The 14,932-nt window shown below is 42.0% G+C and overlaps 1 protein-coding gene across 1 annotated transcript in view; it reads left to right on the plus strand.

The window, feature by feature from the left end:
* Positions 1-14,932, plus strand: part of CA10 (carbonic anhydrase 10) — a 487,496-nt gene that overhangs the window by 379,881 nt on the left and 92,683 nt on the right. Inside the window, exon 4 of the mRNA XM_045488338.1 lies at positions 3,322-3,507. Coding sequence (XP_045344294.1) covers positions 3,322-3,507 — 186 coding nt within the window. The remainder of the gene's footprint in view (positions 1-3,321; positions 3,508-14,932) is intronic.

The following is a 14,932-nucleotide window of genomic DNA, read 5'->3' on the forward strand; positions in this document are numbered from 1 at the left end:
TCTGAATATACAGACACAGCCATAAACTGATCCTGTTAAAATATGGGTATATATAGTTATAAATATGAAGGATATATATACCAAAATATGAGTGGAAATATATAAGTATGAAGAATATAATACCAAAATATGAGGTAATTGTGGAATTGTAGCTGAATTTATTTCCTTGAGCCATTCTATATCTTTCTAACTATACATAATATCTGTATATTATCTTAATTTTAGAAAAAGTAAATTTTACTTAACGATGAATGCAGAGTCAAACACAAACCTATCTAACCATTTTACTGCAAAAAAAATCATGAACTGGGACTTGAAAAAAAGACAAGTTCTTATGATCTCATATCGACTACATATACATTTATTTTTGACAGGGGTTATTTGGTTCCAAAGAATGGAGAACTTGAGAAAAAATAAATTTATTGGTGAGATGTAAAATATCTGAGAAAATGCAGCTCAGGCCTCATGAAGGAACCACAAACAAGGAGGGGAAAGGGTTTCTGAAGGTCAAGTAGTTGTTCTGTCTCGGTGCATGGTTTTCTCTGTCGCTGTTGGTACATCTGCTTCTCTCTCTTTTCTCCCTGTCTGACCTTCAGCTACCTAGCAGGTTGAGTCTCTGGCCCCCATGTGACTTTGCAGTTCAGGTACTCAATACTGCCAGGCACTCAACAGAGTTTCTGTTGATAGTTCCAGATTCAGGACAGGGAAGATCATTGCTTTAGTGTGTATTAGTTAGCTTTTGATACATAACAAACTACCTCCAAAACTTAGGCACTTAGAAAACACCTGTTATTTAGTTTCCAAGTCTGTGGGTCTGTGGGAGGTTCTTCTGGTCTGGGCCAGGCTAAGCTGACCTTGGCTGGAGCAGTCAGCTGACAGGTCAGCCATGGAATGGCCAGTCTAAGATGGCTTCTCCTGGGATGACTCTCTTCAGTGTTATGTCACCCTCCAGCAGGCTAGCCCAGGCTTGTTTATGTGGTGGTCTCAACGTTCCAAGAAGGAGTGAGAAAATATGCAAGAACCCCAAAGACCTCTTCTTGGAGCACACATTATATCCACTGTTGGCCAAGGCAGGCGACAAGGCCAGCCCAGAGTTAAGAGGTGGAGAAGTAGACCCCTATCTCGATGGGAGCAGCTACAGAGTCATACTGTAAAGAGTGCAGTTACAGGGAGGGGAAAATTCTGCTCATTTTTGCAATCTGCCTTTTCATCTTCCAGCTTCCAATGCTGACATGAGCTCCATCTTGTACCTGCAGCCTATTTACATCTTTCCACATAGCCCCAGGGGTTGGTGTAGCAGGGAGAGAGAGAGACTGGAGACATGTGCATATATTTTTCACTGTTTCACCCTGGAAGTGATGTTCGTCATGTCTCCTCACATCCCATGGCCAACACCAGTCACATGAGCTCCACCATACAGCAAAATAGCAGAATAATGAGTCAATGGAGTATTTAGTTGACAATACTGCACCGTGAGCAATCTACAAACCCATCTGATTATTCACAAGGCTAATGTCAGAAAGGTTGAGGGGCAGGTAAGGATGGTTCTGTAGAGAAAATATATGAAAATTGTGACTAGTGAAGGTATCAGACATTACATGAAGCCCTTAAGGAATCCCTAGGGCAGAAAGCTAGGCCCAAAGGAGTCAGAGTAAGCAGGAAGAAAATCCAATTATCTCAGCCTCTGAGGGCCCAGAAGCGCTCCATTCAGACCCATTCAAAGTCTCCTTTAAGCTTCATTCTGCTCCAAGAGCTATGTCGACGCAGGGCACTAAGGCAGTAGAGTCACAGGTGGGAATCAAGGTTATCGGATCAAGTATTGAGAGGTGCTAAGTTAAGAACATGAAGCTGAATATCAAATTCAAAGAGGGAAAAGGGAAAAAGAACACAAAGCAGTAAGGTGAGCAGCTGGAGAGGCTGAAGCAAGACAGAATCAGAAGTGAAGAAGGGAAATAGGGAGCTTATATTAACTTCTTTAGCTTAGCACTGGATTCCCAAGCTCTGAGAAGGCATCAGCACTCACATTCTGTGCAGCGTCTGGTGGCAGGGGCAGGAGAGGGACCTAACAGACACACTGGGCAGCACACTTGAGACTTGAGACCATAGCCTTCAGCCTCCCACTAGGGTTGCTCCTTTTTACCCATTTTGATATCCTTGTCTCTCATTTGGCCTTTGTGGCATCTCTAGCTTTCTCCAGTGTCTCACACCTGAGATCTTAACTTTCACAGTATCTCTACATTCCAAATATTTATGGTAAGAGTGGCAAGTTATTTTTTGAAGTTTTAATTTTAATTCCAGCATAGTGAACATACAGCGTAATACTAGTTTCAGGTGTACAATATAGTGATTCAACAATTCCATATATCACTTGGTGCTCATCATGACAAACACACTCCTTAATCCCCATCACCCATTTCACCCATCCCCCACCCCCTCTCGTAATCATGTTTGTTCTCTATAGTTAAGAGTCTGTTTCTCGGTTTCTCTCTCTCTCTCTCTCTCTCTCTCTCTCTCTCTCTCTCTCCCTCCTTCCTTTACTCGTTTGTTTTGTTTCTTAAATTCCACATTTGAGTGAAGTCATACGGTATTTGTCTTTCTCTGACTTATATTGCTTTGCATCATAGTCTCTGGCTCCATCCACGTTGTTGCAGATGGCAAGATTTCTTTTTTTTTTTATGGCTGAGTTATATTCTGTTGTCCATTTGTGCCACATCTTCTTTGGTACATTCATCTATCAATGGATACTTGGGCTGCTTCCATAGTTTGACTATTGTAAATAATGCTGCTGTAAACATAGGGGTGCATGTATCCCTTTGAATTAGTGTTTTGGTATTCTTTGGGTAAATACCCAGTAGTGTGATTGCTGGATCGTAGGGTAGCTGTATTTTTAACTTTTTGAGGAACTTCCAAACTGTTTTTCATAATGGCTGCACCAGTGTGCATTCCCTCCAGCAGTGCAAGAGGGTTCCTTTTTCTCCACATCCTCGCCAACCCCTGTCGTTAAGAGCAACAAGTTATATTTTTTATGAGGTTCAGTGTCCTAAATATTAGTCACAGTTGCTGAGGTCTCCATTGAGTTCCTACCTCAAATTATAAATTATCATGTGATCATAGATGTGGTTTATACCTCACGGTAAGTAACATGTAAGGTAGGTAGGGCAGGAATGCTCCCCAGGAGACTGATGCTCCATTCTCCACATGTGGACTTAACCTAATGTGTTCCCATCCAGGGGAGGCAGAAGGCATGGTCTAAGGACCATGCTGGGTTTGGTGAGAAATGGGAACAGAGCCTTGCTTGACCTGTTGCACGTTGCCTTGCAGGTGAGCGGGACCATGTACAACACTGGAAGACACGTGTCCCTGCGCCTGGACAAGGAGCACTTGGTTAACATATCAGGAGGGCCCATGACATACAGCCACCGGCTGGAGGAGATCCGACTACACTTTGGGAGTGAGGACAGCCAAGGGTCGGAGCACCTCCTCAACGGACAAGCCTTCTCTGGGGAGGTATGTGGGGCTGTTGAAGTACTATAGCTCAGTGCCAATTAATAAGGTTTGGTGCCTATTTATATCCAAGGTGGGATAACAGATGGAAAGCTTTCATTTAAATCTGTGAAATGAGAAGGTCAGTGCCTCCTTTCTCCATCTGTCTTTTGCGAAGCCTATAAACGTGCTTCCAGTGTTTTCCAGGAAAGTCCACAATGAAACTGGGCATTTCATTCTGAGACATTGGTGCCCCTCTCATGCCTCATGCCCTACAGTATATCTGGAGCATCATTTTAACCCCAGACCCTCATCTTTCATGCACACCTTCCCTCACACCTATCTGGACCATCAGCTATGCTCCCATATGAGAGCATGGCTTCCATAATTCTCCCTTCTGGCAGACTGGGTCTTATTTGCACAAAACTATAATGTACCGTGAAACAAATGTCAGACAACTAAATAGTCTGCCTGACTTTCTACAGATTGGAAATGTCATTGTATGCCACCATTAATGGTGAGTATCACTGTGTTCTGCCATCAACCCAGAGAGAGTTCAGGCCACAGCAGTGAGCCAAACCAGGTTCAATTATAGGATGAAAGTTATACTTCAAACAGATGTCATCTGACATCTTGACAAGTGGGGTGTAGTTAATTTGTCCCATTTAATTTCTCTTACGCTTGAGGGTGGTTATCAGCTAGGGGTCAGGGGTGCTTATATGCTAAATATCCTGTAACTATGTTCTGTTTCAAAGTCCTCAGTAACCGATGTCAAGAAATCTTTGAAATAGCAGAAGTAGGTATCTCATTATCGACTTGGTCTTTTTAATTTTTTTTCAGTCAACATCATTTCTAGAACTCTCTTTGTTTTTAATATAGCAAGACCATACACTGAGAAAGGGAACCCAACTTTAATGAGTCCACTGGCCATATTTTAATGACTGTTCAAAGTGGGTCAACTGAGAATCTGCCTAGGCACTCTGCTAGATATCAGGGATACAAAGATTTAAAAATTAAAGAAAAAAAAAAAAGACAAAGCTCCTACCACAGAGGAGCTCAAAGGTTTGATTCATTCATGCAAATCATTATTCAAATCATTGAAACTATTAAAGTATAGTGCCCTTCTGTTCTGGAGGTGTACAGGGACCCTGGCCAACTCACAACTCACCTGAAGGGGTCAGGAGAAGTCCCAGAGGAGGTTCCCTCTGAACTGGACTGAGAAGAGAGGCAGTGTAGGATCATTTATAAGAACATCAGCTTTGGAGTCAAAGAACCTGGGTTTGTACCTCCTGCTTTGATGCACACTTACTGGGTGATCTTGAGATGGTTTCTTGATCCGTCTGAGGCCGAGTTTAGATACCTCTCAAGGTTATTTTGGAAAATTGAGTAGGATTCCAGATGTAAGGAACACTTGGAGCACTCAAGAGTGGATAACAACAAAGATAAAGCGGGAAATGCGGGATTACTAAGGGCACCAGGTGTGTCAGGGCCTTGCTTATTGGGGAGGCGGCTGGTAGAGATCACTTGTGATCGATTAGTAATGGCTGCAGGAGGACAGGGTTGAGCAGGCATGAGCCTCCTTCCTGGATCTGTAGGGAAAACATGCTAGGATTGATTAGGGATGTCTGCCAAAGGCACCGTAATGGAAAAACTCCCTGGAGTTTTAGATTCTGAGCTAGAGTTTAGCAGGGAATGTGATGAAAGCAGGGTGAAAATCCACAAATTGAGAGTGACTAGAGACTGCCAGTCCGAATTACAGACTATTCTAAATTAGATAAATCCTTCCTTTTTAAATACATATTATTTTAATATTTATAACTATTTTATTGTTGGCTTCCTTGCTCATTTATTTGCTTTTATTTCTTTGCCTTTCTCCCTCACTGAACTGTTCTATTCTGATCCTTATCTAAAAATTAATGTATTAATGAATTTATGAAATGAATGAGTGAAAGTCTGTAGGTGGTTACTTGGCCGAAATCTATACGTTTTAGCATTCCTTAGAATTGCTCTTTTTCTTCAATGTGTAATAAGGGTGCTTTATAATTTGTATGGACACTACAATTTTGGAATAAATGAGTGTTTCCAGAATCCTTAAGGGAAATATATCACAATTTGATCTCTCAGAGTATTCGTTTTCCTAGAAATCCCAGACCACAGGTATCAGACACTCCAAGGAATCTGCATTTTTAATGCCCCAGGAGAGTCTGATTATTAGGTTTGTGAAGCACTCTGTCAGTAGTACACTCAGTGAATAAAGCATCTAAACACAGTTGCAAATCAGAATTAACTGGGCAACACTGTCAAAATATTTACATTCGAACCCTTCCCTAAGGCAATTGAATCAGAGTCTCTGGGAGTGGGGTCCAGGTATGCACATTTGTAAAAAATTCCCCCAAGAGATTTTGGTTAGTGACCACTGTGCCAATTTTAGCTCAGGCTCTGCCTGAATTACCCCAGTTTTCTAAACAATGAGGACTTAATCAATAAAACCATACTGCACAAAAATTAAAAAGGGCACCCAGGTGTCATTGCAAATGGCAGAGCTGGGGTGCTTTCTAGGCTGGTGGGATTTGGGGGAACAGCTTCCCAAGCAGGACAGCATACACAGCCATTACCCCAAGGCAAGCCAGAGTATTGGCCTCAGCATAAGTACTGTTACACCTTGTCCTAGGCAGACCACATCATCTGTGTTACAATTCATTCCAAGCCCCTCAGTGTGAGTGGTCTCTAAACCGGTGTGGATTTAGGTGCAAGAAATCAGAACATTGGAAGCATCAAAATGATGTCATGTGGCTATGTATTGGCTTTCGAGATATTTAAAACAGTTTAGTGAGCAAGAAAAGTCTGGCATCTTCTCTGTGATGTAAAGGAAAAAACTTAGAATCCATGGATGAAAGTCCTGGAAAGATGGAGTTCAGCTAAATAAATATGTGTTCTAACAATGAGAGCTATCCATCGATGGAATGAGTTTGCCTCTGAAAATAGTGAATTCCCATCACTGGAATTATTAAGCATGGAGTGGAATTTGAGGACTTCATTAAAGTGACTCATATCCCAATGAACAAGTAGACTACTAGCTGTCATGCATCGTCCAGTGCTGAAATTCCACACAATCTATGATTTCCTTATAGAAAAGGTCCTCCAGTCGGATTCCACTGAGTGTTAGCCCCAGTTAAAGTAATTATGTCCCATCCTGTAGGTTCATGTCTTAATTTTATTTTGTGCTATGTTCAAAGCTACCTTTGGTCTCTGTTTCTGGCTATCCTCTGAGAGGACCCAAGTAGACACTTCTCGCAACAGAGCATGTGTTTATTTTGTTGACAATGAATAATCACATTGCCATCTGTCCCATCTATCATTGCTGATCGTGATAAGTCAATTAATGCCAGGCATTTTCCTTGGCACAGCACAACAGTCGTTATCTGAAGAGCTGTAGATTAATTGCAGTCTTGTCTAGTGAGGTTATTGTAATTGATGGTAATCATTTGCTTTGTTTTATAAAGCTGCGTGGATGTACGACACAGTCAGCAACTGCATTTTTATAAAAATTATTCATGTCCTACATGGAGAACTCCTGGATGCCTTGTTGGGGGTTGGTGATAAATGAGCATATTCAGGGATTCAAATGTCTCAATTTTTTTAAGAAGGAAAATTAACCGTTTTTAATAAGTAAGACCCTTAGCTTGCTAATCATGTCTAAGTGGTTAGATTAATGTCCACTATAAAGTAGGGTATTTATGAAAAGAAACAAATACATTAACCAAGCAAAAGATAATATTTGAAAAGAACCCTGTCTATGGATCAAGTTCTAGTAGTGAGGCTAGACAAAAAGAATCTTTCTTATCGAGTGCAGATTGGAAATATTCATTTTAAAAATCTTCCTTAAGCTCTTCTTTCCAGAGAAGTAAGGGAGCATAGGGAGATTCCTACCAGCCACTTTACAGGATACCTGTACCAGATCCTCCCATTTATTTCATCTACTCTTCACCTGCCTCTACTGCCTCTGCTGTGTGCTGAGCTCCACAGCCCAGCTCCTGCCCAGAGAAGCAGACAGTCTATTGAGGGATACATATAGTTAAAATACAGGGTAACATGGGTTATATTTGAGGATTGTCCTGGCAGGGGATTATGAAATAGCCCTCTCAGGATTGTGTTAAGGAGAGGATGGATGGACACCTGTGTGGCCTGACATAGTTGCTGCTCCCGTGAAGGTGAGGCAGAAAAACATGGCAGCCGTTCCAGGCTCAGCCTCTTGAGTCACTGATTCGGCCCAAACACATCTGAGCAAGGGAAGCAGTCCACAGCTATTGCTATGGTAATGTATATAAGATTGTTTAATTAAAAGGGGGAATAAAAGTCATATGTTTGTTTGTTTGTTTGTTTGTTTCCCTACTCTGAACCAGAGTAGGGAAAGCAGTTATCTCCGTGCAAACAACTGAGAAATGCAGGCCCTGTCCCCTTAAAGGAATGGATTATTTACCTTCTTTAGAGACTGGCTTCACTAAAGACATACAAATTTGTAGTAATAAGCAACACCAAATTGTCCTGAAGCGTGCTAGAGTATGAAAAGTGCTGAGGAGCACATAACTGAGAACCAGGGCCCCGTTAGGTATTGAACATGGCTCTGGGGGGAAGTACTCAGGCAATCTAATTAGCACTTTGCTGGGAGGCTGGGACATCCTAGTAGAGATGTTCATTGGTACAAGTGGAGTTTTGAAGGGGAATGAGAACTAGGATGTTTAAGAATAACAGGTACATGGTAATGCGTATGGAAGAGCTACTTGAGTGCCATGGTAAAGGTGTTTCCTCTGTCCTGAAGGCCAGCTTTATCTCACTCTGCCTCATTCCAGCACAGCCCTACCCCCCGCCAACCCCCATAGCATTCCAAGCCTCCTTCCCTCGACTGAGCCAGGAACGTGTTATTTCCTTTCTTGACTTCCAGAGAATCCTCTATATTTATTTACTTCAACAGTCCATAAACTGTAGCCCATGAACCAAATTCAGTGGTATAGCTAAGAATGGTTTACATTTTTAAAGGATTGTTTTGTTTGTTTGTATGTTTGTTTGTTTATTTATTTTGAGAGGGAGGGAGGGAGGGAAGAGAAGCAGAGAGAGAGAGAGAGAGAGAGAGAGAGAGAGAGAGAATCCCAAGCAGGCTCAGTGCTATCAGCACACAGCCCAACGCAGGGGTTGAACTCATGAACCATGAGATCATGACCTGAGCCGAAGTTGAACACTTAACCAACTGAGCCACCCAGGTGCCCCTGGACTGTTTTTTTGAAACAGAAGAAGAATATGCAACAGAGATCATGTGTGGCCTGCAAAAGCCAAAATATTTACAAAATATCTGGTCTTTTACAGAAAAATGTTGCTGACCCCAATCTATTAAGTTGCCCATCACTGTAGATTTTATAACTGTTCACTCTCACTTGTCTTGGAACTGTAGTTCTTTGTTGATAGAGATTGTGCCTGATCATCACTGTATTCCTAGCACCTTGGACATTGTCTAACACATGAGGGCAGATTCAGTAAGTGTTTACTGAATGAAAGATAAATGATCTTGGTAAACTCCTTAAGGGCAGGGACTTTTTTTGCTATTCATCTTGTATACCATACACCTAGCACAGTACCCAACATACAGTGGGTGCTTAATTGATGTTTGTGGAATGAGTCATTCAATCATTGAATCCATAACTTAGTCGACTATTGGCTCCTAGGAATTCAAAACTCATAGGCTTTTCCCCTGGAATTTTGGATGTGTTGTCTTGTTGACTATACCACAAATATAAAGCCTCATTTAAATTGAAGATGGAGTGTTTCAATAAAGGTTGTCCAAAACATCAAATTCTATTAGAAACTGGAAAAGAGGAAGAGTATTTTAGTTCACAGTAGCCACTAAGGTGTATTCTGGGCTTTCTTTGAGAAAGGATTATGCTTTGAGAAATTCAAAATGTAGTAACAAGGTACTAACCTAACCCTATCCTCAATGTGGCAAAGAACACAAAAGGATTGAACTATTGTTACCCTGGAGGAACAAGGCACAGACTTGAATCAATTACTATGCAACATAGGGGCACCTAAGTGACTCAGTTGGTTGAGCATCCTACTCTTGATCTCAGCTCAGGTCTTGATCTCAAGGTCTTGAGTTCAAACATGCTTTGGCCCCCATGCTGGGTGTGAAGCCTACTTAAGAAAGAGAGAGAGGGGGGCGCCTGGGTGGCGCAGTCGGTTAAGCGTCTGACTTCAGCCAGGTCACGATCTCGCGGTCCGTGAGTTCGAGCCCCGTGTCAGGCTCTGGGCTGATGGCTTGGAGCCTGGAGCCTGTTTCCGAATCTGTGTCTCCCTCTCTCTCTGCCCCTCCCCCGTTCATGCTCTGTCTCTCTCTGTCCCAAAAATAAATAAACGTTGAAAAAAAAATTAAAAAAAAAAAAAGAAAAAAGAAAGAGAGAGAGGGAGAAAGAGGGAGGGAGGAAGGGAGGAAGGAAGGAAGGAAAGAAGGAAGGAAGGAAGGAAGGAAGGAAAAGGAAAGAAAGAAAGAAAGAAAGAAAGAAAGAAAGAAAGAAAGAAAAGGAAGGAAGGAAAAGAAAAAAAAAGCAAGCAAGCAAGAAAGAAAGATAAGGAAAGGAAGGAAGGAAGGAAGGAAGGAAGGAAGGAAGGAAGAAGGAAGAAAGGACAAAAGGAAGGAGGGAGGGAGTGAAGAAAGAGGGAGGGAGGGAGGAAGGTAAGGAGTGAGGGAAGAAAAGAAAGAGAGAGAGAGAGAGAGAGAGAAGAAAGAAAAGAAAGAGAAAACATTAGTATGCAACACAATCCAGAACTTGCTCAGTCACATCCACAGGTGCCTATGGAATCTCATTGCTAATATCCGGCCATTGTTTTCTACATGCTTTGTGATTTGCTTTCATTCATTCATTCATTCAGTTAACAAATATTGATTGAATGCCTACCATGTGCTACAGTGAAGAAAACAGATAAAAATCCTTCCTGTATGGTGCTTCCAGTCTAGTGAGAATGGACAAATAATAAATAATAAACATAATAAATGAGTAAATGTGTATGGTAAGTTAGAATATGATAAATGCTATGGGAAAAGAAATAGGGTGGGAAGGTATGAGAGCACGAGGAGTGGAGGTAGCGAATTACAAGGGTAAAAAGGGTGGTCAGTGTAAGCTGTATGGAGAGGATGACATTTATGAGGTTGCCATAGAGATGTTTAGGGGAAGGATGTTGCAGGAAGAGGTAACAGCCAGAACCATGGCTTTGAAGTGGGAGAGGGGTGTCAATGTTCTGGGAAAAGGGGGAGCAGCATGAGCACAGGGTAAGTGATAGGGCATGAGAAGTCAGAGAGGCAAGAGTGGAACGAGGCTGCTGCATAGCATGTCCTCTTTGCCTGGACTTTGTATGGACTTTGGCTTTTACTCTGAGAATTTATGGCACAACATAAATTCTCCCATTTAATCACCAAACACTAGCTCAGTGAAGTTGCCCTTAGTATTATCTTCTTCTTACCTGGAGAAACTAAGGTCCAAGACCATCCAGACAATAAATGATTGAGGTTCAGCTTAGCTCAGGTCTTCTGATTCATAACATTGCTTAACATAAGCCAGGGTTTACCCATAAACCCCATAATGATGACTGCTCACCTACTCTGGGCCTTAGCCCATTGGGGGAATTCAAAGACCTATATATATGCCATGCAGAAGACCCTAACTTCCCAGACCGTTAGCTCCCTGCAGGCACAAAGTAAGTTCTACTTGTTACTGTCTCCACATACATGTTACAGGCACTTGATAGATACTATTGAACAAAAAAACTGAATGAGTATATTGAAAATAATTTAAAATATTGCAACTTTCAGAGTGCCTAAATTATGCCCAGTATATAGTGAATTAAATTCTGTTGTCATAATGGCCTTATAAAGTTAATGTCAATATCAACAGAAGTTCTAGACATTTTATGTTAAATTATCCACAAATATGGAGTAAGTGAATTCTTCGGGGTACCTGGGAGGAGGAATGGGACAATTGATAGTCAGTGTGCTAGAATAATTCATTTAGATTGCTCATTTCACACTGTAATTACTCCCAGGATCAGACCAGGGAACATGTCTTTGCCAATGCTAGCAGCCAAAGTTCTGGATCCCAGGAGCCAGTCCCATTCAGAGTGAGCAAACTGGCCTTTGAGAGGCACAACAAATAGAAGGCAGAAGCCCAGATGGTGGTAGGGCATATTATGATGATACCAGCAAGCAGATGAGGACTGTGATCCAGGATAAGGAGTCTTCCCTTTGGACGTTCTTCTAATTACTTCTGGGAAGGGACAACCCAATAAAGTCAGCAGCTCTCTGGATTGCAATTTTAGATGGACATCATGGGGCAGCCAAAGAGAGAAGACATTGCATTTAAAGACAGCTTGCTGAAGTCAACTCATTATCTCATCAACTCCCATCCTAACCTGCATCATAACCCTGACCTGGTCCTGCCAGGATGGCATTGTGACAGCCACCATCCTCCTCCTCTGTTTGACTTTAATCTCCCCACCCCTGGTGTCCTGTCTAAAGCAAGGAAGGAGGTATTATATTACAAAGACATTGTTAGAGACAGGCATTAACTGGGACTCGATCAAGTTTCAGCATGGAACCTGTCACCATGGACACCATCACTGCTACAGCTTTACAAGTGTTGAATGTGGCCTTCCATTATGTAGTAACTAACGACATTGTAGTTGGGGATGAGTACTGGGTCCAGCACTTCTGTGAACTAGCTGTACTTTTTCCATCCATTTCCAAAGCCACAGGAATAAATTCAGTTGGAAAAAGAAATGTGTGAAGTAAGAATGACCCATTCACGACCATTCCAACCACTGTCAACAGTTCATTAAAATGTGTAGATGTTCCACCAAAGATCACATCTCCCACCTCCAAATATACAACTGCTATTGGAAATAACAAGTCTGCTCAAAGCCTCCATCTGAAGTGTTAAAATTGAGGCCCCAAGGAGGTCATCTCCTCCAACCTACTTCCTGTACAAAAGAAAAATCAGATACCAGAGAAGACAAGAGACCTGGCCAAAGTCACTGGCAAATTAGTCAGTGTCAGAATTAGGACCAGAACCCAAGTTTTTAGACCCCTAGTTTGTGCTTTAAATTTTTCAAATAAAAGTTTAAATTTTATTGAATCCCAAGATTCAACAGACCCTTTTCTAGACCATCTGGTTTAGTTGCCCCATAGAAGAGGTGTAGCTTGGTAATCAGACTTTCTGCCTTAGTGAGCAGAACCCATCACAAAGATGTTTTTACAGCCAACCTCCAAAAGGTAAAGACATTGGCAAATTATTTTACAAACATGAGCACTCATAAGCATCCATGAGGAAATGGATCTAGAAGTCCCTGCATCGCGGCGCCTGGGTGGCGCAGTCGGTTAAGCATCCGACTTCAGCCAGGTCACGATCTCGCGGTCCGTGAGTTCGAGCCCCGCATCACGCTCTGGGCTGATGGCTCAGAGCCTGGAGCCTGTTTCCGATTCTGTGTCTCCCTCTCTCTCTGCCCCTCCCCCATTCATGCTCTGTCTCTCTGTCCCAAAAAATAAATAAACGTAGAAGTCCCTGCATCGCTCCCAACAAAAATACCACTGATGTGAGAACCATAATAGTGCCCAATTGCAAGAAATGTGGAAACAAAAGACTGGAAGACTAAAATAGAAAGTAAAATTCCTTTAAAGATCCTTTTTTTTTTTTTTTGGTTTTAATAGGAAAAGGCATTCATGAGAACCTAAGATTAAGCCATGCTTTTCTACAGTTTGAATCCCCCATTCCATCCGCTCTCCCTAATAACCATCTAGAACAGCTCAGTAATATTAAATATAAGTGATCTAGATAATAATATTGCAAAATTAAATCATTAGATGTCTAGCCGCTCCGGATGTGCTCCTATACAATTCAAAATAAAACCGTTTAAAACCCCCAGATTCATTTGCTCTGACATATCGATAAACTTTTGCTAAAACAAAGCTAATCATCTCAATGGTGCCAACTTAATTGCTCACCAGTTGACGGATAATAAACAGACCTGAGGATTAAAATATGAACTAATTACTGTACTCAATTCCATTTACTTGATTTCATGTTCCATTAATTTTTTGCATCATTTCTGGTGGAAGCCTTAGATTTATGATCGCCCCAAATGAATTATGCCACTTAGTTGCCTGTGGCAAGCTCGTGTTCAGAATTGGTTGGAAAGGGCAGAATTCTGGGCAGTAAATATTTAGCCGAAGCAACTTAGGATATAGTAAGTGAAGGTAATTATCCATTCCCAAATACCAGCCAGAGTCAGCCTCTATAAATCTGTCCCCATCTCAGCAGTAAAAGGGCAACAGTAGGATTGCTCTCATGATTATTCATTGGATCAGCTTGTTAGAGGCAGTTTCCAAGAGCAGTGGTTGCTTGGCCCAGAAGAGGGCTGCTGGGAAGCAAAGACCAGCACACCATGGGGAAGGGGTGTTGGCCTGGGAGTCAGACTCTTGTGCCACCGGATAGAGGGCAACATTTTGGCTTAAAAGATCTGCCTTCAAGACCCCATTCTGTCACTCACTAGCTGTGTGATCTCAGTAAGGGCAGAACTGGGCAAATCGCTTAGCCTTCCTTCACCTTTTTAAACTCTCGATATGGGTTTAATAATGCCAGGCCTACATACATGATAAGGTGATTGTGCAGTGTAAAAAAGCACTCCTATGATAGGGCCTTTGAAGCTGTAAAGTGCTGTGCCAGTCATCTGTTCCAGAATCTTTGCAGATAAGACACATAAAGATAATCACAATGTACCCATATGATTACTACCACCGGCTTTCATTTACTGAACACATAAATGACCCAGGCATTGTGCTCAGTGCCTTATCACACCCAATGCTCACAACAAGCCTGTGAGCTAGCATTCATAAGCACCACTTCACAAAAAGGAAAAGAAAGAGACATTAAAGAACCTGCCTTCAATCACATGGTCCATACAGGGAAGAGCTAGGATTTGAACCCAGGTCTCTGACTTTATGCAGTGAGTGAACTCAGACAAGACATAGCAGCTAGCTGATTCTGCTTCCAAGTAGCTGCTTGATCATAGGCAAGTTCATTCTCTGTAATCACAAGTGCCCTGTTTGTTGCCCGAAATGATATTTCAGCTCCTCCCAGTTTTGCATCAGCCTTAGGAATAACCTGCACTTTGGCTGTAAAGGGAGACAGGAACCTATTTCTCCAAGTGGCACAAATTGCAATGGGAAATATAACACAGCATCATTTTGTGCACCCGCTGAGGACTGTAGATTCATCCACCTTCCCCTCTCAGATGGACAGCAACGGGGACATCGCATACAGATGGACAGTGATGTTTTTGTCTCTCGCTTCTTTGAAATACAATAAGCAAGGTATTGTATACCCATAAATTTGTTTGTGTATAAATATATCTG

This window comes from Leopardus geoffroyi, chromosome E1 (assembly GCF_018350155.1).
Source record: "Leopardus geoffroyi isolate Oge1 chromosome E1, O.geoffroyi_Oge1_pat1.0, whole genome shotgun sequence".
Classification (NCBI taxonomy): domain Eukaryota; kingdom Metazoa; phylum Chordata; class Mammalia; order Carnivora; family Felidae; genus Leopardus; species Leopardus geoffroyi.